We start from the raw sequence: 26,635 nt of genomic DNA on the forward strand, positions 1-26,635 counted from the left end.
TCCCTTTGTAATCACTCTTCTTCTCGAAGTCGTTCATGGAGAAGATCGGTGCTCTACTATCATAGAAGGCCTTCCCTATATGTGAGGAGATCTCTTTTGGAGGATTTTCGTGAAGGGTTGGTCCTCCGGTTGAGGTTTTTTGTTGAAGGCTGGTGGAAGAGTGGTTGATCGAGCAAGAGGGGAGAAGCGGTAGTGCTCTTACCATCAAAACCGTAAGAGGTTAAAGTGGTTAGCAAGCTCAAGAAAAGTCTAGGTAAGGGGAGAACAAAGTTATATCTAATGCACGATGGGTTACATAAATGAATATGAGTTTTGGGTGGATGTTTTATGGTGCTTTTGTGTTTTCTCTCGTGTTTGGAAAAGTTCTATGTAATGAGAGTAACTTTGTTTATATTGATTTATGTATGAATATGCATGAGGGAACAAATGACATTGATATGATGAACTTTTATATGTAAAATGTGATTGTGTGAATGAGGAGAGTATTTTTATTGGGAAAAAAGCAGACACGGGATCCACTCTCGGTCTCTTCTTGGATTCGGTAAACCTAGTGTGTGACATGTTCATAGGATCAAGAGAGAAAGGTTAGAATGCAGCGTGGGAATGAGTTGAATGATGAGTGAGGAGGTTTAGAGTATAAGGGCGTATTGGTGATAAAGGAAATAGATGAAGGAGAAAAGAAGAGTGTGAATGTTGTAAGACGTGGAAGAAGAGAGAAGAGGAAATAAAGAGGTTAGGTCTGCTAGTTTTAGAAGAATATGATAGAGATATTGGAAAGAAAGAAAGTGGTTGTTTGAGTTAAAGAAAGGAATGAATGGTTTCAGGTCTATGCATAAGTAAGGGTTGTGCAACTTTTTAGAATGTAGAAGAAATAAGAAAGTTAAGAATAGGAGTTAAGGATGGTCCTACAAGCTTTATGAGGAAGAAAGAAAAGAAAAAGAAAAAGAGAAAGAATTGGGTTAAAATAGGTTGACCATGTGGGAAGAGCATGCATGTGGAAGGATTTCAAGAAGCTTTTGTTTCTTTAAAACATAAGTTTGTTTTTTTAACTAAAAAGAAGTTTATTTTCCTTGATTTGTAAAGGCACTATCTATTGATTCAGTACTTGTTTGATTTTGTTTGGTCTTATCTTCTTGTGTCGATAATAAAAATATGACCCTTTTCTTCTTGAGCTAATTTGAAACGTTGTCGGTTAATCTTATAATCTCTCTATTTAATACTAATCACCATGATGCTTTGAGTCTTCTAACTTTTGTGTTTGATTTCCCACATTGTTTTCTAACCTGCCAAGTAGATGCCAAAATATTATGCTTTGTCTTTATGCCCTGATTGCAGCTATGGTTTGTTTGTTTCAGTTAACTGAGTATGGTTTACTTGTCAGGCTGTTAATCTGGGAAGATCACTACTATGAACCCTTGCCATCTCCTTTCCCTCCACGTACTGTTGGGGTGTCTAATTTTCCATACCGAGACGGGGAAGGGTGCTGGTTTTCTTCTGAGTCTCAACTGGGGATTCAGGAGGAGGACAGAGTCGGTGGATTGATTAACAAAATGATGTTGAATAATTCAGTCAGTATTGCTGGAGAAGGGTTGGTCCTCCCTATTTTGCCTTTTCATTGCTTATCATTATCAATATTTGAAGTGTTTTCCTTCTCATTCCCATCTTACTCAAGTTCCATCTTTTGTTGTTAACCAGGATGGTTGGACGGGCAACATTTACAGGAAACTATCAGTGGATTCTTATGAACAATTTCAGTGGAGATGCATATCCACCAGAGGTATTGAGTTGATTTTATTCCCCCAAGATTATGAGTTAATAGTTTATGATTAATATCTTCGTTTCCTTTTGAAGTTTGATGGTAAGGCAGATAAATTTTCTACAATCTTCCATTGCCTTGGTTCATTTTTCTAAATAAGAATTTTTTTAACTCAAGCTGTTGGTCAAATGAGTGTATAAGAAGTGAATGACGTAAGCTTCTTTTATGTGATAGAGTGTATTTATTTCAATAATGGTTAAAGGCTTGGAGTAGGTGAACATATGAACTTCTTTTTCATTTCTCTTTATTGTTGTTTTATTTTGTAGGTATATTCTGAGTTGCATTACCAATTTTCTGCTGAAATGCAGGTTTGTGATTTTTTTGTGTATCTCACAGTACCAGCTATTATCCTGAGTTGGATTTTTATTACTGTTTCTTAATTGTGGACTACTTTCTTAAGACCCTTTATACTTATTTATTTTTTAATTCTCGTCATTAATTGTCATTTAGTGATCATCTCTAATTTAAATATGATTCTTTACTATATATAAAAAGTACATGTAAATTTGGTAAATGACAGGTTACTTCTTCTCAGTTGGAAAGAAAGTGGAGAGATCTAATTAGTGGGTTCATGCTTTTCACCGTCCAATTAATTCAATGAAAAAGATAATTTGCTTTCACCAACCAATACATAGAGTGTCATATCAGATGCATTACACTGCAATTATGGCAATGCTTGTTCTTGCTAAATTTCTTTACCAAAAATAAACTTGAATATTTACTTTTCTTATATATGGATGTAATTTACCACAGCAATTGATCTTTTATCTTTCTGGAAATTGATCTTATATATGCTTGTTCTTATATATTTCTGGAAATTGATCTTTTATTCTCCATCACCATAACTTTTATATCTTTTTATGTAACTATGGATCATTTTTTTTATCTGGTATCTCAATAGTGTTAGATAAAATAATTCAACTAGAAATGTAAAATTTATTTGACAGAAAAAGAGCACTGAGATGCTTACTAAATAAATAAATAAGAAAAAAGTTGTTAGATGTACGTACGCATGCACACTATTCACACAAGGCAGAGATATGTGCAAGATATTTTCTTATAGAAGAGGTTATGAGTTAGTTAGGTATTATGAGAGTTAGTTAGGTATTATGAGTTTTAATTGAAAGAAAGAAGAAGAAAGTCTGAATTCCAAGCTTTGAGCCTCCACTGGCAGTTTAAACAAGTCACATTTGGTAAAACAAAGTTGTTCCAATCATAAAATTAAGTGTCCAAACGTGTTTGTGTAAAATTGCCATTCAAACCACCAATTTTTAAACACTTTTTCTGGTATAGTTGCAGAATCTTGATATTGAATGTTTGCTGTGATTACTGCATCAAATTTAATCTCAATTAGAATACAACAAATCATTTGGAAAGCCTCTGGATCTGTTAATGGCCATATATTAGTTTTATAAGGTTAGTACTAAGATTTAGAATTTTGGTTAATTTTTTAGAACATGTTTATTAGCATTGTTAATTTTTAGTTAATTTGAGAGAAATAGAACATGTTTATTAGCGTTGTTAATAGAACATGATGAATATGATATTATTGTTGTTGTTCTTCATAGGGGATCCAAAAGAAGTGTTTGGTTCTTTGCACACTGGATACTTGGAACTACAGTCACATTCTTGGGTGTCCTGAATGTATATCTTGGATTAGAAGCCTACCTCCAAAATGGGTCTATAAACAAAATCAAGGATTACAAGTGTTTCAAGCATATAGAGTACTAGTGAATTTGAATTCAAAGATTGTAAATTACTTGGCTTATATGTTTTTTATGTCTCGCTAAATCACTTTTTTGTAAGCATAATATTAATTACTTCTGGGAAATAAACGTCTATATATGTTTAGTTTACGTGTGTTATATATATATATATATATATATATATATATATATATATATATATATATATATATATATATATATATATAATTAATATTTTTCAAGCGTAGATTGTCAACAATACACTAAACCAAAACAGCTAAAAAAATACATTGTAGATAATTATCGAAGGCTTCTGCCCCTCGGTAATTACCGAAGGCTTCTGCCCCTCGGTAATTACCGAAGGGCAAAGGCCGTCGGTAATGGTTAGCGACAAGGGATTTACCGACGGTCATCTGACGTCGCTAAGCCGTCGGTAATGGCTTATTACCGACGGCTTTTGGATGTTTCCGAAGGATTATGGTCGTCGGTAATGCCCTTTTTTACTGTAGTGCTATGTATTTCCCAAATAACGTGGACGTCGCGTGGTGTCAATATTGGACGTGTATCTCTTTGTTTTAACATACCTGGACGTCGAGTGGTGGTAGTATATGACATGGATCTCTTTGTTTCTATCACATCATTTATCAAGCCCAACCAACTGCGTTTTTCCATATAAAAGTATATGTCGAGTGGTGCCAATGATTGACGTGAATCTCTTCGATTCTTACTAACAACATTTATCATCATTAAGTAGATGTCCCATTGTATATATGATTCAATCTTTAAGTTTCTTGAAGTTGTTTTCTATAGAATCAGTGTATTTGATTTCGGAGAAAACAACTCTAGGAAAACTTAAAAACTGAATCATTCAAAAACAATCAAACTGTGCAATTGTATAGAGTTAAGGATAATATTTATAGAGTCAATTCAAAACCTCTGGTAACACCACAAAATTAATGCTCACAACCATTCATGTCGAAGCCCCCTAGAGTTTGACGTTCTATTGGAATTTAAAAAGGAAATAAAAAAAGGGAGCGACCTTTGGGCTCAGATAACAAATAATACGTCACATGCCCAAGGAATTGGATGTTTACTGTTTGTTTAAAGGGAAAAAGAATTAAAAAGGGAGTAATCTGGCTGACAATGATACATCGAAGTCTGAAGAAATTGACATTAACCTCTTCGTTTCAAAACGTTGCTCCTCCTTCACCAAGCATTTGCTTCCCTATAAATCTTTCTTTATCAAATATCATTTTTTATAATTTTCTGTCTTTATTTTTCTATTAATATTACGTCGAGTAGCTTTACCAATTGACGTACTATTGGTGTTCTAAAAGAAAAAAAAAGTGCAATGGTATATTCTACAATAACCATTATCACATATTGAGTATGAATATGCAATGTAATGATGTAACATTAAAATGTTCAATTACAATCATACAAGTGATTTAATCAATTTAAACAATTCAATCACCATTCACTAATGTTTGCCAAAAGAGAATTTCATTAATATTCAAAAGATGATTACAACCAGCAAAACAAAAGATGGCTTAAGAAGCCACTGATTACAAAGTTAAAATCAAATAACGAAAATTCATATTCTTTTGTTGCAGAATTATTGTTGATCCTTTTCTAGTTGTTCGCATCACCTTCCTTTCCATTTTCATCAGTGATTTTTCAATCCTTAGAATTTTTTGTCAATGACTGTGTCAACTTTCAATTTACTTGAGTCCCAAGTATCTTTTTGAGCGATTCTGACATACAATCTATTTTCACCGCATAACCATCTAGCGCACTCATCTTCTTCAGTTTTTGTCAAATCTGTTTTGTTTGCACTCCAAGATTCAGAGATGGGTTAGACTTGCTGATGATCATCATTTTTTATCATGGTGAATCCAATAAGTCCTTGATGACCAATCCATATTTGAAAGAGAAAGCCTTCTTTCCTGATCGGTTGAAAAATGACAATCCCAATCCAAACCTCTTTGATCAGCTGTGTTACAAAATGTTTCATAACTCATCTTTAAGTTGGACTAGAACACCCTTACCAGTTTCAGATATCTGTGAGAAACCACAGTTTTCATCTTCCATAGACTAAAAAGCTTCCCTCGAATGTCTTCATCACTAATCCAACCTATAGGATTAGCATTCCTTGCAATCTGGGCAACCTTCCATTTTCTTCTTGATGATGATGAAGAAGTCATTTCTGATCAGATTCTAGAACGTCTTTCACATTTCTAGGGTTTGTAACTCTTCAGTTTAGAAAACATTGAGTGCGTTTTCAAATCTAGTATTTATAAAGTTGTGCATCAAATCTTATTAGTTTCAGGCCCAATTAAAATTTTCAAAAATATATAGCCCAATAATATAATTTCATCAACGTCGATATGTAGCCCAATTTATTGAAGTTGAACTGCCCTTGTACTGCTATCACGTCGAACTCTTGGGGGCTTTGACGTGATGGGCACTAGAGTAGTTGAGCGCATTAGTGGCTCCCAACAGTTTTCTTTTTTTCTATAAATACAGTTTTGGAGCCTTCGCTAACCTCTACACATCCATTTATAAAATTTCTCGTAACTAATCCTTCAAAGTACATGTCCATTTTCTTTAAATACAGTTTCGGATCCTTTGGAACTACCCTTTGAAAATTCATGCTCACTTTTTTGTTTGGTTCTCCATCAATTCCTCTACTAAACGAAGACATTTTTTTGTTAACGATGAAGGCATGGTGGAAAACTAGAGAAAAATGTTAACACTTATGAATTTCGAAAACATTCTCCATTAATTTTCTGGATTTTTTATTTACTTTCTGTGTTTTTTTAATGTTGTTTCATGTTCATGTTTGATGCTATGTTTTGTAAAATGCGATTTCTTTTTAAAATCCTCTAGGATATAGGACGTCGAATAGAAATCGAATTTGATGACAACCTTTAATAGGGAACTTAAAAGTTTAAAGTTGACATCGGTTATTGTCAAAATTCAACGTTCATGTCTTTCTGTAGGAAAAAAAATGTTGAAGCCCCAACAATATTAGCCATCATATAGTTTGATTAAAAAAAAAGAATACATAGTGGCGTGGTGGTTTGAATTATTACCACCATAGAACGTCATGTTGTCATGGTATTGGACGTGCTTTTTTGTACTTATATAATCGGTAAATCTATCATGTATCATTGTCAGAAACTAGATTCTTAAACCCTTCCTGTAAATCTCTAAATCATGTTCTCAAATGGCTTCTTCATCTTCACGGCATGGAAAGAAGGCTGCACGATTTGTAAGAAATTCTAGTCCAAATGGGTGGATCAATGATGACAAAGAACGATACAAATTTGGATGTTATAGAAAACTCTTCGAGGTGGTCCCTCACAAGTTCTTGGATCTGGAATTATTCAAAAGGGAGGGGTTTCTCTTTCAAGAATGGCTTGTAGATGTTGGTCTTGCAAAATTTATAGAAATGATCGGTGATTGTTATCTTGACCTGGTAGAAATCTTCTACCACAATCTGAAGGTTGTCGATGGTGTTATATGCTCTTGGGTGAAAGGTGTCGATATTAAAATTGATGATGAAATATGGCTATCTTTTACTGGTCTCAAAGCAGAAGGCTTCATGTCTCATGAAAGAAATTATGAACTCAACCAATGGACCAACAAGAATAAAATTTATAAGGAATATCTGAGAAGTCCAAAAAGGCTAAAGGTATACAAGCCGTATCTACTTGATGGTTTGAAAATGGAAGAAAATATGTGTGCTTTTGTACTTACTTGGGTAATACTGCCTGGAAGATGTATATGTGATCGTCTAACTAGTGAAGATTTATTTTTGGTTCATGCCATAAAAACCTGGATACCAACCAATTGGGTTGTTGTTATGAGTGAGCACATGATTGAAATTGCAAGTCGTCGTGGACATATTCTACCATATGGTGTTTTTATCAACAGTGTATTGAAGCATCGTCAAGTTGATCTAACTGGTGAAAAAAAAATTAGGTGCACCAAATCAAATGAAATAGGAAAAGCGGCATTGACCTTTAATGGTCTAAAGAAAACAAAAGATGGTTGGGTGTTCAAGGATGTTGACGAAACTCCTTCTACCTTCATTCCACACACTGAGTTTGAAAGATTTGTTGTGGATCCATTTCAAAGGCTTTCAATAAGAATAAGGTTGTTGAAGAGTCTCAAGAGAGGAGAAAAGTTCTCTGGAAATCCTTTTCTTCCTTCTTCTACTATTTTCCAGACCTAAAAATAGAGATTCAGATATTTTTGTGCTCCTAGTGCGAATCTTATCATGCATCCACTAAAAAAACACTAGAGCACCCACTTAGCCTAAAAAATAAAAATAAAAATAAACAAACAAAAATTAAAGAACAATAAAAATAAAGACAAAACTGGTTAAAAATCACACAAAAGTATAGTTTAAACCACGAGTGCCCGACAATGGCGCCAAAAACTTATTAACTCATTGGCAAGTGTACCAAATCATATCAAGTAATATAAAATGGTAAGACCAAGTATCGTTTCCCAATAGACTCACGACACTAAACAATCGTGTAAATACTTAACTAATTAAGACTGAAAAGCTATTTTGTTGGTGTTTAAAATCAAATGCAACAAAAGTAAATATGAATGCAAATTGATCAATTAAGGCTTGACACAAGAATGAATGGATGATGTTGAGAATATGAGATGGAAATGTTGTTGGGGTTTAGATTTCACCGTCCTTACTTTCATGCATTTAAGAATTCATCTTCTTCATTAAATTGTTGTTATCACTCTCTAAATTACTTAGAACTCGATGTCTCGACGTAAAAAGCCTATCCTTAATTATTAGACCACAATGTCTTGCATCCCTAATAATCAATTTTACATTATGAAAAGAAACTTAAGACAACCAAACGTTTTATCCCTATGTCTAGCCAATGGTCCTTTTGGGTGAAATTCTCCGGATCCTGGTTCCTAGGTATTTCCCAATAACAAAGAAAGTCATACATCATGCTATGAGTGATCAAGACATAACAAGTATTGAGTAAAGGAGAATATCACTAACAATTAGTGAAAGAAGCATAAAATAATTCAAAACGTATTCAAATACATGAAAGTTTAGAGGTTACATTTTCCCCAACAATAAATGAGTTTAGTTCTCCGTTTTCATGGAGAATCCAAGTGTACAATGATGGAAGAATGAGATAAAAACCCTAGAAAGAGAAGAGGATAGCTCCCTCATGCCAAATCTGCCTCCAAAGGGTCGAAAAGTGTGTTTCTGAGCTTCAGTCGTCAAAAGATGTGAACCCTAGGGCGTTCAAGTCCTTAAATAGATAAAATATAAGTCCAAAGGCCCACACGCTGGTGCTCAGCACCCCTACTTAGGGCAACTGAGCGAGCTTGCGAGAGAAGTGGCGTTGAGGGCCCTAAAAGGGGCAACCAGGTGCTCAACGGTGCATTGAAATTGTCGCTCAGCATCCTTGGAAGGGCGCCCAGGCGTGCTATGGTGCAGAGTGGCGTTGAGGGCCCATAAAGGGCAACTAGGCGCCCTGCACTAGCGTTGAGGGCCCTAGAAAAGGGCAACCAGGCGTGGTTGATGTAGCTCTTGTGCCCAGGGCCCCAAAAAAGGGTAATCAGGAATCCTGCGACCTTCTGTAACCTTCTCTCCTGGTGCTTTTTCTATCCTTCCTGGGTTCCAACTCCTTGATATTTTAACTCCTCTTCCAAATCATTCCAATAACCTATAAAATTAAGGAAATTTAGTGATAAAATCATCAAGTATAACCTTAACTCTCTTATTCACAAAAATAAACTAAAAACAAAAGTTTAAACAAGCTTCAAAGTAAAAAGGGTTAATTTAATATCAAAATTGCATAACAAATAATGATATATTCAACTATTGTCAATATCTAACCTATATATACTAATTTATGATTAATTAAAGTCTAAAAATTTGAGAGAGTAAAAATTTCATAATAAAAATGATCAAAATAAACCATTTTACAAACTTAGTATACGTTTGATATGATATTAATCTAAATTATAGTCGTAGATAACATTATACAATGTGTTGTTAGCTCTTAAATTTTAAGTTATTTCGATAAACTCTTCATATTAACGTGTCAAAATAGTCTCTACTCAGATAAAGCTTTTATTTTGTTATCTTATTTCTTGAAATAATAATAAATCTTAATATTCAAACATTATTTTTAATTACAATTTTTTAAATTATTATTGTACTATGAAATATTGTTTTACTGTTACACTTTTAAAATGTTCCATATGTTTATCATTATTATTATTAGTATTATTTATTTTTAATGAAATATTTTAGAAAAGAGAGAACTATTTTAAATTATAACAAAAATAATATATATACAAATAATTCATTATACTACTACTATGTAATCGCTTTCTATACTTATTATTTTCTTTTAAAGAAGGGTAATTTGAGAAAATAAAAGAAAGTTCTGATGTCCAAGGTTGACAAACAGTAATGATAAGTCTGTAGTGTCTTCATCAGGAACACAACACAACTCACTCAGAAATTATGTATAAGAATTCAAAGTGACCTTATTCCTTCACATTCTAAGCCATTACTTATAAGTTCTGCAAATTTTAACCAACTTTATGTAGAGCAAAAACAGTGCTATCAACTTTTTCTGGATATCCCAGCACCATCTCAACTATCATTTCAGCAGTCCCCATAGCCTGCAATAATTTCTCCATAATCAGAAGAAAATTATCTAAATGTTTGTTCAGAGTGCATGCTAATGTTAACAAAGCAAAGTGATTTTGCAGTGTTAACCATAAAATTATCATACACTATAAGTTGATTCTATATAACTACTTTAGGATCTAATTGAAGAAATTTATAAACTAAAAATAACTCATATTTGAGTTAAGAAACAGATTTTGAAGAAATTCATATAAATTAACTTATTTTCTTTCTTATAAGGTTCTTAATTTTCTTATTTTTATTTGGTATTTAAGCTCATACTTTGTCTGGTCCTCTATCAGAAAAACTTGAGATACAACCATTCACCAGACTTTAATATCACTAGAGGATTGTCGAGGAGAAAAAGAAAATGCCAATGAAACATGAGTCTAAAAGCTTCACATCAACTACAACCTAATATCTTAAGACAATAATTTTATAGGTCTTCTTCTGAATAAGGTGCTAAACTTTTTTGTTATTACTCAATATGAGACTTAGGTTCATACTTAGATTTTCAACATAGACTACTTTAAAGTTAAGAAAAATATGATTTTAAATGTTTATATATATTTTATGTGAACATGCATAAAAATCAGTATAACTGCCAAGTGAGAACTGACCATTGAAAGCCCACACCCTTCGTGTCCAGCTGCAAGGAACACATTTGAAAGGCCAGGCACAGGCCCTATCACTGGCTTTTCGTCAGGCACTGACAAAGATAAGATTATGCAAATCAAACATAACATGGTCTCTGTATTTACATAGATTTTGGAAATTTAAATACAGTATCAATAGCTGAACTGCATAAGATTGCAAAGAGATATTGTGACTCACTGTAAGGTCGTAATCCTGTTCTCACTTTTCTAATTGCACTTAGATCTGGAAGGGAAAGCGTTTTCAATTTGGGAAAGAATTCTCCAGCTCTCTTCCATATGTGACTTACCACTGACTCATCCAAATCGGTGTTGAAACCAACAAATTCACGGCTACTCCCTAGTCAGTAGACAAGATTTTGGTTTGAAGAAGCACAAGAATTGCTAAAATTCTAAACCGATACTGAAGCATTTGCATCAAGTACAAAATTTTATCTCCTTCATAAAAACTAGATAAATGTTTATCAAGAAAATCATGACAGGGTCGGTTATGTTGATCCAAAAGATAAGAGTTTTCAATCCAAAAGCACATCTGAACAATTCAATATCGCAATACATTGCTCCCCAATAAACAACAAAACACCATCTTGTATATGCAAATGAAACCATAAGTGTCTAATAAAGGGCGAAACAATTGAATAACAGCTACCATAGACACTGTTTGATAGGAAATCCTTTCAAATACAAAAGATTATTCAGTATAAATTATAGTCAGAACTCAAAAGCAACATATGCAATCATCTGATGTATATGGGTCATGGAAAAGAAGTTTACCAAGTTGAAGATTCCCTGCTGCGTCTATATTTGCTGTCATTGAAACAGATAAGTTTTGTTCAGGATCAGACGATTCTATACCAGAAATCGTTGAATGTTTGAGATAAGATGCCTCCATCAAGCCATGATTCAATTTAAGGGAGTTGAAATTCTCAAGCACGAGTAGATGACCCTTCACACCAAACAGAAGAATGTATAAAAGGAATATAGGAATCAACCAACAATCATTCTTACCCAAATAAAGTTTGCACATGTAAAAGATTACAGAAACAAGCCACGAAAACTGGTATTGCAATCAGCAAAACATGCTAAAAATATTCCGGCTACTGCTAATGGAAAATCTCAAACTCAGGGACTGAACCAAATTTGTTAAGATTTATATAAAGGGTCTGTTTAAGTAAACTTCTTGAAAAGTGTTTCTAGGAAATAAAAATAAGAAAAAAAAAGTAAAATAAGTTTCTAAATAAATTAAAACTAACTTATATACTTAAGTAAAAAAATTTATATGGAAGAAGTTAATCTGAAAGAACTTTTACAAATTAAAAATAAAGAAGTCTATCTAAGATACCCAAAGACAAGACTAAAATGGAAGGAGAAAACCCAAAACTAGAGGCTCTAAACCGAAAGCTAAAGTAAACAATAGTCATAAGCTTCTTGAAATGAAAGGAAATATTAGACAATAATGCAAAAACAATACATCACAATCCTTTGGTTCAAGGCAAAAACAAACTGCATTGTTATTTGTCAGGAAAGAAAATTCCAAAACCTGTCACAACTCAATTCAATATACAAAATAAAGTGTACCAGAGTGTGATCAAGGATCAATATGTATATAAGCACACCTTTCTGGGTTTTACCGGAACATGTAAATCCATTTTCCAATTTCTAAACAAGTCTTGCATCAAGGAACCAGTCCAACAACCAGCAGCAACTATGACTGCTTTCTTGCTGTATATTGTGTTGTTGGAAGTCTGAACAGCTTTGACCTCCCCATTGATATCTGACCTAACCACAGAATGATGCAAAGCAGTAAACAAAATTTGTTTCCTGACTACTGCTTTCAGTGTCAGAGTTAGTGCAACCCAAAGAAGGGGAAACAAATTAAACCTGATGAAACGTTTCACTGGGTCATTGTAAAATTCAGTATATCTTCCTTTTGCTGCAAAATTCCTGTTAGTCTACACAACAGCAGTAAATTTGTAACTCTAAGTCCGAAGTCATATACCAGCTATGTTGCAAGTTTATTGTAGAAAGTAAACTTTAATAATTATTTACATGTTGCAAGTAAAAGATATGGAAAGAGAAATGAACCAAGAATACAAAACCTTTTCAATATATGCAACAGTCCGACGAGCATCCAATTGGCAGTCATCTGGTAGAAATGCAGCTGCACTATATTTATCCACCAACAGATCAGGTTCCTTTCTAATCAATTCATTGCTACTTAGGTACTCTGCTTTCAACCCAGCTTCACAAAGTTGTTTCACCCACCCTTTTAGCATGTCTGATTCTTCTTCAGTTCTACCAATTAATAGGCTCCCTGTAGATCAAAAGATGTCACACCATTGTTATGATAGTTGGGAAAAGAGACCTAAATTTCCATGATTACAAATATCAATGCCTCATGCATACTGCATATGATATGACACTTATTAAAGACTACGGATCAATAGACACACCCTAACTGCTTCAGGATAATCCATAGCAACCAATTAGCATCTCAAGCTCACAATCATAGGATAGTGTATATAATAATTTCTACCATTCCAGAGAATTAGGCAGGTAGATATACATTCTGTTGGAAATCAGCATGATATACAGCAAGTGATCTCTCTTTTTTCATACAAATTAGAGGTGCTGATGTCAAGAAAGTGCTTTTAGGAAATGTTTAGATATGTAGCCACATGGCACCAAAAGATCTACTGTTTAGAAGAGGAAATGTGTTACGCCCCAAATTTCATAGTGTTATTGGTTATTATAAAAACCGGTAATTTTCAAAACTTTCTTATAACACAAAAATGTATTTTCAAAAACCTCAGCATTTAAATTTACATCACATAATAGTTTCAAAATACTTGTCCAATTACATTATTTAAATAAAACTAAAATAATGAAGAAAATAAAATAACTCCAATTACATTGTTTTAAAAACTCAATTGCAATAGCTTAAATAAAACCAAAGTCTGTCCCCCATCATCTCACGGATCTATCATGTTTTATCTTCATCTATAGCATCATCTGCTCCCATATAACATCATCTATTATATGATCATCGAATTCACATGCACAAACACAAACATGTATGGGATAAGCTACCGATAAAACAATCATAGTAATAAGATACATACATACTGATTATATCAACAATAGTCAAACACCCCATACATAGAAGTAATAACAATAGGATTCCTAAACCTTTAATCCAACAATCAATCACGATAAATTAGTAAATCCTTGAACCCCGATCCTCGATTCTCGATCATCACATATCTAGACCGCAATCTATCCGTTCACCAACACCTATGTTGTCTACACCACATAATCCCATTACTATCAATATAGCATTCCTTGGAGCATCATCGTCTTCGATACACCACACTCATGACTATCCCAATCAAGAACAACACCATGATCGTCACTATACCATAATACCATAGTGGAAAGAGTCCATCTCACTCTTGTACCCTACCTCACCGAATGTAGCCGCTCCTACAGTCCACCTATAGCCTCCCCTATAAGACAATTGTAGCCTCCCCTACATATCATCAACTTCCAATGCACACAAGGCAAAAGGAAGCACATATCTACAGATAGAACTAGGATTTACGAGGTACAACAAGTAGACTTAACCTCCACTCTCATGCTCATCAATCACATACTCAGGTGCATCCTAACACTCACTCATGCTCCACTCGCAACCACAAGTCAAACTGACCCTAAACATAACCATTAACCTCAATCTCTTATTATCATCATGTTCCACAGCTCCTCAGGCTTGGTTCACGTTCATTCTTCATCAAATTCGTCATTTTTCACCAAAATGTACTGTGATGATCAATTGTCACTTAAGATAATCGATTCATTACTACCCAAACCACTAATGAGTAAAATCAAAGCAACACACCCCAAGAACCACACCTTCAACGGTAGAGAACTCTACCCCTCATGCATAAGTTACACCACCAAAAACTCCACCGTTTAAACCAAATAACGTGATTTAGGAAATACACAACATCTACAATCACAACCATAGAGATTTATCTCCCCTTACAACATTATCATAAATTGATCAATGCATTCAGGATAATACCAAAATAAACATCAAATCACCAATATAACATTTATATCACAGTAGTTAAGTTCTTATTGCAATTCCATCACACCAAACAACATCAATTCATAATAAGATTATAACAACCAATGTGATAACCACACCTACATTCCCTTAGAGGAAATCATGTTTAACCCATTAGCTTTGCACCATCTATCCATTTAAGGCAACTCGTCTCTATCCAATCATCATTGTAAATGTATGTCAACTTCCATATGTCACCATATCATTCATGTTTATTAAAACAAGATGGTTCTAGTAGTCCTTCACCGCAGCTTTGGACCTGTTTCCCCTGTTCCCAACTGTTCACCCCAACACTATACTCAACACGAGTCAGAACCCTTCGAGTGAGACCTTCATCCCTTTCTACCCCCTCGCAAGAGGAAAGAGCAGCACTCGAATCTCAGTCCCTTCCACCGCCCCTCTAGGACGAAGATACTCATCTCTTCCACCGCCACTTAAAGACGAAGAGATCAACCTTTCTACCCTCCCGCAAGAGGAAAGATGACTACCTTTCTACCCCCCGTAAAGAGGAAAGGTTCCACCGCCCATCATAGACGAAGAGACCCATCTCTTCCACTGCCTTTTAAAGACGAAGAGATCCACCTTTCTATCCCCTCGCAAGAGGAAAGCTGACTACCTTTCTATCCCCTCGAAAGAGAAAAAGGTAGCACTCGAATCCTAGTCCCTTCCACTACCCATCATGGACAAAGAGACCCAACTCTTCCACCACCCATCATGGACGAAGAGACTCATCTCTTCCACCGCCTTTTAAAGACGAAAAGATCTACCTTTCTACCCTCACAAGAGGAAAGGTACAACACCGGATTAACAAAGTATAGCCCGAAGACATATATAAAACATAACCCACCATCACACCACATGGTTGGTTGAACCTCGTGACTCTCTCACTAAGTTAACCAATGATCACGGAAAACCATTATCGCTCTTCTCTTCCCCTGCCTCACACAGGTGAAAGAAAGACCCTAACTTTAAGGGTATCAGCGCTTCCACACTGGCTAACTTCCTACTCTTGAACAATATCACGCAAGAAGGGATAATCTATTATCATCCCAAATAATCAATTATTCCTAAAACCACACTCAAAACCAACGCATAGATAATCAATTATAACTAATGATAATCAATTATTGCCAAATTGAAACACATCATAGACATGATTCAAGCATTCAAAAATACATACATCAACCTTAGATCACGTGGAAACATAGTTAACACATACATGCATTCAAGCATCACATACCCATGTAAACATACTGAGACACATATAATACATCACTTGAATCATCCAGATCCAATCGTGGACATGTTATACCACCAATAATAGGATGCAAAAGAGTCTCCGATAAAAACAACAAAATAGGGTTTTCGATCAGCCAAACTAACTAAGAATAATGCTTACAAATGACAACCAAGAAGATGAAAATTCTCCAAAACAAAGTTGCTGATGCGAGGCTGTTTTCTCCCAAACTAGACCTCCAATTGACAATCCGAATGGTCATAATGAAGAACCATACGTCTAGAACCCACTGCCCATAAATTAGCCCGAGCCAACAGTAAACGACTTCACAATGATGAAAACACCAGTGCAGGTTTTGTGTTATGCGAGAATAACTTCCTCTTTTCGTTTAGGCTGTTTTCTCCCAAATTAGACCTCTGATTGACGATCCGAACGGTCATAATGAAGACCTATATGTCTGGAACCCACTATCCAAACATTGGCCCGATCCAACGGTGAAGGACTTTACAACGACGCAAACACTAGTACAGGTTTTGTGTTATGCAGGAATAATCTCTTCTCTTCCTTTCTCTCTCACTTGGCTTTTCCCTCTCTTCAAATGACTTTAATATGCCCTACTAATCTAACCCATCTCCACTAAAACAAAGTGAAACATAATGGTCCACATTATTTGGCCTATTCTCTATATAGGAAGGGATCCCAATAACCCAACACTTACAACATATATTTGCATGGAAACCTCCAAACATCATAACTTTGTGCTCCCTTAGTATCAAACCCTCTATTGGGATTATCCAATGAACCATATATACATTCATAGGAAAACCCCAACACAAATATTATATAAACCCTATGCCCTTGCATACACAAACCCTTGTCCAACAATAGCAACATATAATCATAATCATAATCATATAAACATGTATCAACAAGGATTATCAATCCAAAATAACCAAGAACACATATAACATACAACAATAAACAAAGGTAAGTTTCCCTATACCTTGGCCAATCATAAGGTTTTATCTACAACCACCAATTTTTCTTTACACTAAGAGTTTCTCGCTGCTCTCTCTCTTCTTCTCCCAAAACGCCAATCTCCTTTCTTCCTTTGTTTTGTTTCTTTGATTTAGAGTTTCTAAACACAAATCCACCCAACTCTATATCTAATATTTTCTTACTTATAATAATACTTTTTATTCTAATTTATTATAAATAGTCTATTAATAATATATATTATTATTATTATCTAGCCATAATATCTAATTATATACAATAATATCTTAATATATCATTTAAAATGTCTACAATATCTAATAATAATAATAATATCTCTATTAAATATCTAGAGGGCTTGATTGATCCTTCTCATAATCTTCTGATTATAAAAATAAATTGATACAAGAGTACATGATAAATAGGGTAACCTACGCACAATATAATCATGATAAATAGAATAACTCTAGACATAATATAATCATGATAAATAGGGTAAATATTCTAACTCTCTCCCTCAAGCTAGAACATACAAATTGTATGTGCCAAGCTTGGAATAAATAAACTCAGTCCAACAAAATCAACTTGTCTAAAATGTCGAGGCAATAAACATGGTAACTTTGGCTTTGAATAAGATGTACATATGCTTTAGACCATCAAGAGAGAATGTCTATAAACCAAATTGGACTCACAAACCAGCGTAACCAAAGAGACTCCTCATAAGCTTATGGAGAATAATATTGGACAACCACAAAACTTCATCTAGCGCACCATGAACCTTCAAGTAGGATGACTTTGACAAAGTTGATTTCCATCAAAAGTGAATGACGAGTGGTAGACAACCACAAACTGCAGAGACTGGATTAACATCAAGTAAAGATGGGGCCTGCATGGCTAAAAGCGACAAAAATGCAGGGACTGCTATCTTTGACTAGTTAGGGCCTACAGTGGCTGAAAGGGACAAAACTACACGAACTGTCATCTCTGACTAATTGGGGCCTACAGTGACTGAAAGCAGGGATTGTCATCTCTGACTAGTTGGGACCTTTGACCAGTGTCTGACTAGTGGCTGGAAACATACCTCCCTTACTACAGAGACTAAATTGTCATTACTGACTGATAGGGCCTATAGAAACTAAATTTCCATTACCGATTGATGGAGCCTGTAGGAACTAAATTGCCATCAAGTAAGGATGAAAACTCAAAATCTCCTATTTTTTTCATGAAAACTCACTCATACATTTATTTATATTTAAAAACAAATGAAACTCGAAGAAAATGAATATAAATTTACCTAACACTGTGTTTGGATAAAATATTTCCACAATTCTAAAAGAATTGAAATATTTATAAATTATTTATAATTGAATTCTCTTTATTTTTTAAATAATTTGCTTGAATAAAATAATTAAAGTATTTTACATTTCAATTCTCTTTTTTAGATAAAATAATTGAATTTTTAATTTAAGATAAAATTTCATTTTAAAAATATTTATTTTAAAATATAAAATTTTAAAATTAAATTTAAAAAGTATTAGTTCAAGAAACTTACTTTTTGGTTCACTATAGTTTTTTACAATGTAGTTTATTTCCCAACCTTAGATACATGTATGTTTATACTTGTGTAGTAATATAAAGTTGTTTTGAGCTGAGTAATTATGTTGAATTGATTGTTTTGTTTTTTATTTTAAATTTTGATTGATATAGGTGATGAATGGTTTTGAATGATTTTTTAGCAATGAAATGAATTGTTTTCTATGAATGAATTTGCTTAATGATGTATACAATGAGTTAGTTGAAGATTATGAACTTAAACTGAGTAAGTTCAATTTTTTATAAAAATATTTCTTGTTGCACTAAAATGTTATTTGGAATTACTTGTAAGGTAGTGTAATTATAAATAAACAGACACATATTAACTAACTCTATTATCAATACTACTCCATACTTAAAAGATAGTAAAAATATTCATACATACACATAGTAAAATTTATGATGGATATAATGAATATTTTTAATTAATAATCATGCATTATTAGTATTAGTATTTAATTATCTCCTTACTGGTAGAATGAGTACGAATATCATAGTGTTCGATAATATTTATTTCTTACTAATAATTATTAGTTAATTATATTTAAATAATTTTTTAAAATCAACTGATCAAAATAAAATTATTAATAAAAAAATATTAATCAGCAAATGATTATTTAAAATAACTTCATCCATTTTTATTTCTTTATAAAATTAAAGTTCTTTTTATTTTTTTTTAAATTTGTATTTTACTACAGCTGATTTGAATTTTATGTTTAAAAAGACTAAATTTATTTTTATTAATATTTTATTGAATGATTTTATTAGAATTATATTTTAATTTATCTTTTATTTAAGTTTTATATTCTAAATATTTGTTTTTATATAATTTTATTTAAAATTAAAAAATAAAACATAAAAATATATAAAAGTATCTATGCATAAATTAAAACAAATTTACAGATATTTTGTTCAGACGATTATTTTTAGACGAAGCGCAAAGTAGATATGCATAATCTAAACCTGATTTGTCACTATCTCTATCCACACTAAACGATCTGCATTATATTTTCTTTTATATTATTTTAATTTTAATTTTTTACATTAATGTTTTTATGCTAAATATAATTAAATATATTCCCTTATCATTTTTTCAATATAAAAAATCTATATTTTTTTCACCATGCAATTTTAACAATAACATATTTAATAGCATATATCTACATTTTTTCTCACGGTTTATCTATACTTCTAACATATTACTGATTGATGGGTCTGCAAGGACTAAATTGCCATTATTAACTGACGGGGCCTACAAAGACTAAATTTCCATTACTGATTGATGGAGTCTGCAGGGACTAAATTGCCATCAAGTAAGGATGGAGCCTGCAGTGGACAAAAACATACTATAAGGACTAAAGTGCCATCAAGTAAGGATGGGCCTTGTAGTGGCTAAAAGCGACAAACTACAGGGATTAAATTGCCAAAAGTGACTGATGGGGCTGGTAGTGGTTGAAAGATACTCCCCTCACGGTGAATGACGAAAACTGTGAGGGTGAAAGGTCATAATGATCTCCTTTATTCATCAAAGCACCACTAGGAATCATGGTTGGATTATGTTGAGAACCGTAAGGATGACAGATTCAAGGAACAAAGATTGAGACTTATGATGACATTAAAGGCCAAAGATAGGTTGGAGGTCCAAAGGTTCTGTGCTAAACTACTCTCGTGATACTTAGCACTGTATCACAAGAAGTACGGGCTAAACAAACTAGCCTCGAGCCCAAGGAGAAAGTGACCAACAATGATTGAAGAAAAAAGTGACAAAGTGGCGTCAAGAGCGATTTGCTGACTTTGAAATCAGGAACCAATGACGTATATGGACTCAACATGATTCGGCAAGTCAAACAATGATGAAAGAGATCTAAAGGACTTAGGGTTCCGAAAATATCAAAGAATAAAAGCCTAGGTCTGAGGTACAGACATTGAAACTAAGAAACAAAAACCAAAACACACTCACACTAGTACACTAAGAGGATACTGCACCGGTTACTTTTGCTTTTAGGCACCGATTTTACAACTGAAGCATATACCGGCGAGGTAAAAAAGGGTAGGTTTTATGCCTCGGTCGTGAACTGAGTTAAAAAGAATAGGATTTATGCCTCGGTTTTTACGTAACCGAGGCAGTAACTTGTTTTTTTTTTAAGCTTTATAGGATGTTGTTGATGTTTGTTCTTATGCATCACCCATCTTCCACTGCCATCACCCATCTTCCACTGCCACCAGCATGATTTCCCACTTTCAGAGCTACCAACACAACAACGCAATTCCACATTTTTAGTGAAACAAGAATGATTCTCCACCAGCCTCTGTTCCTCTGTTCCTGGAGGTCTCAGCTCTGCCGCCACTCAAAAACTCCAATCAAAAATCCAAAAATTGAAACTCCAATAAAAAATCCAATCAAAAACTCAAGCAGAAACTCCAATCAAAAATCCAAAAATTGAAATCGGAACCCTAGACGAATCGGAACGACCAGTGCGCCCCGCTGCAAGAAAAGGAACGACCACTGCGCCCTTGCGTCTTCGCCGCAGTCTGTCCACAGATCGCTGCACCGGAGCAACGAAACCAGACCGGGCACCGCACCAGACTCGCCAATCAGGGCACCGCTGCTCCTGCGTCCGCTCTGTTAATCCCTTCGTCGCGCCTCCATCAGAGCAAAGAAGAGGAAGGAAGGGATGCAAAAGAAAATGGGAGAAAAGAGAGGAGCGGCGCAACTTCTATCTCTGTTTGCGAAATTAAACCCTAAACACATGTTATTACCTCGGTTATTTTTTTAACCGAGGCAATAAGGGTCTACGACCGCGGTTCTATAAAAAACCGATGCCTAAACGCTCTCAAAAAAATAAAAAATAATTACAAAACCAGTTTTAGGCATCGGTTCCTTTTGAACCGAAGCATATACCTTTGCGCGATAATTACAAAAATGTCACCGCACCAGTTTTAGGCATCGGTTCTTTTTTAACCGAGACATATACCTTGCGCGATAATTACAAAAATGCCACCGCATCAGTTTTAGGCATCGGTTCTTTTTGAACCGAGGCATATACCTTGCGCAATAATTACAAAAATGCCACCGCACCAGTTTTAGGCATTGGTTCTTTTTGAACCGAGGCATATTCAGTTGTAATAACTACAAAAATGCCACCGCGTCATTTTTTGCTTCGTTTACAATTTAACCGATGCCAAATGCGCGAGTTAAAATCTTGTTTTTTTACTAGTGTCAGGAGCTCCGATGAGACGAATGGCAATGTCGTAATGTAATTTCGACACGCATGACAAACACACATTGGAAGCTGATCGAAGAGAAGCTGTGCGTGACGGTGCGTCTAGAGGAGAATGAGGCAGCAACTACCAGGGATGGGTTGCGCTCCTCGATGCGCACAAAACCCCTAACTTCCCTAGAGAAAACGAGACGACAGCAGCAGCGGAGGTCGGACAGATGTGGCGTGCGTGACGACGCTTGGATGAGACTAAACTGTGGCGGTAGCCGTCGACGGATAATGGCGGACGACATCAGAATGGCAAGGAACAGAGGCTGATGGTGACAAACTTATGTGGACAGCTCCTCACAGTTGCAAAACAGTGCCAATTGGACAACGGCAAACGCTGGACAGCGGCAAACGGCACCGGACAACGGACAAACGACACCAGACAGTGGCAAACAGCACCAGATAGTGGCAAACAGCACCAGACAGTGGCAAGTTGTGGACAACAATTAGGGTTTGGAGACTAGACAGAGAATGCTCATTGAGGTAATTTTTAAGGCTGCCGGTGGCGGAAGCCACGGGCCACTAGCGGCAACCAAGACAAAGTAGAAGAGACTCAGACAACTTGCTCTATACCAACTTGAGAATTAAACTGAAAAATAATTCTAGAGGGCTTGATTGATCCCTTTCATAATCTTCTATTTGTAAAAATAAATTGATACAAGAGTACATGATAATTAGGGTAACCTTAGACACAATATAATCATGATTGGGTAACGTAGACACAATATAATCATGATAAATAGGGTAACTTAGACAATAATCATGATAAATAGGATAACCCTAGACACAATATAATCATGATAAATAGGATAACCCTAGACATAATATAATCATGATAAATAGGGTAAATATTCTAACAAATAATAATAATATCTCTTTTAAATATCTAAACTCACTAAAATTATATCTCATATTTTTCTTGATCTTACAAAATGGCTTTGAACAATGTTCCCAACACTTCAAGAACGCATATGTCACTGATGCATGCTATCAAACAAAATGAAATCTAAAATACTCCCTACAATACTAAATGTACTTATTAGTTAGAATTTGAGGATAATCTCTTCCATTGTCAGCACTTTAAGATTATGTGTTCTCTCTACAGAGGTGCTGTGAAAGCATTTGCATATAAAAGGAAAAACCATGATTGTAACACAAACTTTATGTGTTCTCTCTACTAAATATGCAAGTTTTATATGCAGCTTCAAATTCTGCGAGATACATTTGCATGTCTCCCTTCGAAATTGCAGATGAAACAAAGAAATTTATAGAAAGATGGAACTACATACCACATTTTTTCCATCCCAGCTCCACCATAGGATCCAAGCCTTCCTCTTCTATGCTGTGTGCCAGCATTTTCCAAAGTTGGTGGCTCCTCTGAGAAAGATCCCATATAGCACTCCCAGGGGTTTTGTATATCATTCACAGATATCCCTGTCCTAAAACAAACTAAATTGTAAACCATTTTCGTTGTAAATCACTTTTTCTTGTCTATAAATAGAAATATTAGATATCTAATCTGTTTCTATATTTTTATATCACATATCTCTTAAATAGTTATAATTTACAACTACTTTTTTCAAGTTTAAATACAGAATACTTATATGTGAAGTATAGGAAATTATAGTATGGGAACTACACACGAACACCTCTATTACGGGCTTTCACTGCCAACACCTATGTAAAATACAGACAGTGTGAATACTGGTCTGCACTTACTGTAATAATACCAATGGTTACAGATGCCATAAATGGGTTGAATGAGTTAAAAATTATTCTTTCTAACCCAATAATAATAACTTAAGATCATGAGCTATATCACAGGAATTATCTTATAAAATTCGATTGAGCAGAGATAAATTATTACATCAGTTTAAAAAAATTACATAAAAAATTTGCATAAGAATTAATTTTCCAATAGTTTTAAATAATATTATTAAATAAGTTTTGTATAGGCCTTTTATAAGCTCTAAAAAAACATTATAATATACTTAAGTATCTAAAACTAAACAATAAATATAAAACAAAAAATTCAATAATCAACAATAACTATATAATATATTTTAGGATATCTACTTTTTAAATTATTAAATTACAATATGTAAACGAAGATAACTTTTATTTTATAAATTAAATTTTAACTCTGTAAAATCGACTAAACTTTGAGTTTTTTTTTTTCTAAAAATATAGTATTATACTCTGAATTTAGAAGACAATTTTAAGTTAATTTTTAGTGTTGTAACTAGATTTATTTGATTTAACCTGTGATGATAATCCAAATTGTTCTTGTATTGCAAATAAGAGATGGAGGTTAGTACCTGCGCCAGTAGAACCGGAACAAGGAACTTCCTTATCGATTATGGCGACGGAGAGATCGGAAGAGATGAGGAAGTGGCGAGCGATGGTCAACCCAATGATGCCAGCTCCAACTATAACCACGTCATATGCTTCAGCCATAGCACTCTGCTGCCGTTGAAACCCTTCAACAAAACTTCCTATTTTTTGCTTCCACTGAACAACCACAACTTCGTTGCTCGCACTGTCGCTGATCTTCTGTCTGCTTGGTTTTCGATACGCATTCTCCACTCTTCATTTTGCTATCAGTTTCATAAGGTAAAACATTGAACGATCCTTGTAAATTTAGAAATAAAAATGCTATTAAACTTTATCATTTTAATTCTGAATGTGTAAATTGAGAGATAAATGTGTTTGTTTTTATTACAATAATATTGAGTTGACATTTTTTTAAGATTTTATTATATAATAATACAATTAAATTATATTAGTGTCTTATTTTTTATATTAAGTTGGTCACAATTGTTTAGAAATTAATTTTTTTATTAATTATTAACTAAATTTTGTACTTAAAATAAATTTGCATACGTTTACAATATATTGATATCTTAAATATAGAAATAAACCAATAAGAGTTGTTGTAAAACAATAATTTAATGAATATTATACTTCATTTTCATAGTTAATTTTTTACACTAGAACTAATATAATGAGCAAGAACTTTGTCCAATCACTCTCCAATTTTGGTCTCTCTTTCGATCCTAATTTTGATTCCTCTTACTCAATCAATTAACAATTTCGAATCATGGAATCTTAATTTCGTGACAAATATTTTTGATTTCAAATTTTACAGATTAAAAATGCTTAATATATGACTATCCACATACCATGTGCTCTAATCTACCATGTAATTTAATGAAACCAGGTCATAGCGACATGTCAACTTAAATTTAATCTCATTATCCCAATTTAACGGCAGAGATCCAATTGTAATGGTTTTTCACATTTAGAAACTCAATTGAGCCAAAAATAAAATAAAAGAACTATTTGGGAAAACCTGACATAAATAAAAACTATCTAAATCATTAAACCAAAAAATTATAATTAAAATATACGTATGATACAAAGAAAATCTCGTATTGAAAAACCGATAATCAATACAAAAATCTGTAATTTTTCTAGGGGTTATTTTTTATGTTACCAACGGTTTTAACCCCTAGAAAGCACATTTCACACGGTTAGGAAAACTGTTGAGAAAACCTGTGTCGCTAAGTAAGTATCGGCGTTTTTTTCACAAAACCGCTGCAATTTCTGAGGGTTTTTCCAGAACCACCAGTATTAGCGAGGGTTTTCGAAAACCACCGAAATTTCCAAAGGTTTTGTGAAAATCGTTGATATTAGCAGGGGTTTCCGAAAACCGCCGAAATTTCCAGGGGTTTTGTGAAAACCGCCGGTATTAGAGGGGTTACTCAAAAACCGCGGGAACTAGCTGGGGTTCTCTCAAAACCACCCCTATTTTGCATGGTTTAGTTAACTGGGGTTTTAAAACTGCCAGAAATGTATATAGTTCATTTTTTCTCATTGTAATAAAATTATATTATTGTAAAAGTGGTTTTATTGACAAAACAAAGAATAAATTAATATAAACTAAAATTGAATAATATTGTATAAAATAAACTACATTATTCAACCTAATATCATTCATACAACTAATTGTTCATACATAAAAATTAAAAAGAAAGATGTTCATTACATATGTTCAATACATATATTCAATAAAAATGTTCAATACTAAAAATATGACTCATAAAGATATTCAATAACTATGAAGGTTATACCTCAAGTAGTAATTATTAGGTTTAATGTATCGGTAGGTACATATTTTCGTTTAGAATTTCAAATAGGTTCCTGACGTGTTCGGCGTCTCAATTGGGTTCTTATCTTTGTAAAATTGAATCAAATAAAGGATTGTCGTCAAATTGAGCAAACACAGTTAAGGAAAGTGTTACGTGACATGCTGACAGTGTAGTTTTAATTTATGTGGCATTAAAAACGTGTGTCAATTATATTTTTTTAATTTTTGAATTAAAAAATTAAGTGTATAGAGTGGAAATATAATTTAAGTAAGGACAAAGTTGGGAAATCAAATTAAATTAAGTGTTGATCGACACCAAAAGTTAAAGTCTACACCAAAAGTTAAAGTCACCAACAACTCATTTTTTTGATCTAATGAGAACAAACAAA

At 33.8% G+C, this 26,635-nt stretch overlaps 1 protein-coding gene and 1 long non-coding RNA gene across 4 annotated transcripts; one reads left to right on the forward strand and one right to left on the reverse strand.

Moving 5' to 3' along the window:
- The first annotated feature begins 1,384 nt into the window (after positions 1-1,384).
- LOC128195606 (uncharacterized) lies at positions 1,385-2,142 on the forward strand. The gene is made up of 3 exons (XR_008247281.1): positions 1,385-1,588; positions 1,696-1,777; positions 2,083-2,142. It is a non-coding gene; the product is annotated as an uncharacterized LOC128195606 (long non-coding RNA).
- Positions 2,143-9,995: 7,853 nt separating this feature from the next.
- LOC108328546 (uncharacterized) lies at positions 9,996-24,720 on the reverse strand. 3 transcript variants are annotated; one of them, XM_052873847.1, is made up of 9 exons: positions 24,415-24,720; positions 23,386-23,530; positions 12,972-13,186; positions 12,754-12,824; positions 12,489-12,651; positions 11,647-11,818; positions 11,054-11,212; positions 10,840-10,928; positions 9,996-10,212 (listed from the first exon to the last, which is right to left on the reverse strand). In XM_052873847.1, exons 2-9 carry the CDS (start codon positions 23,516-23,518, stop codon positions 10,120-10,122), a joined length of 1,095 nt encoding a protein of 364 aa, XP_052729807.1. In that variant the 5' UTR covers positions 23,519-23,530; positions 24,415-24,720; the 3' UTR covers positions 9,996-10,119. The 3 variants fall into 3 exon arrangements, with proteins under 3 accessions (XP_052729807.1, XP_017417915.2, XP_052729806.1); XM_017562426.2 differs by having other exon boundaries at positions 23,386-23,535; XM_052873846.1 differs by having other exon boundaries at positions 23,386-23,545.
- Positions 24,721-26,635: the final 1,915 nt, after the last annotated feature.

The sequence above is a fragment of the Vigna angularis genome, chromosome 2 (genome assembly GCF_016808095.1).
Source record: "Vigna angularis cultivar LongXiaoDou No.4 chromosome 2, ASM1680809v1, whole genome shotgun sequence".
In the NCBI taxonomy this organism is placed as follows: Eukaryota; Viridiplantae; Streptophyta; class Magnoliopsida; order Fabales; family Fabaceae; genus Vigna; species Vigna angularis.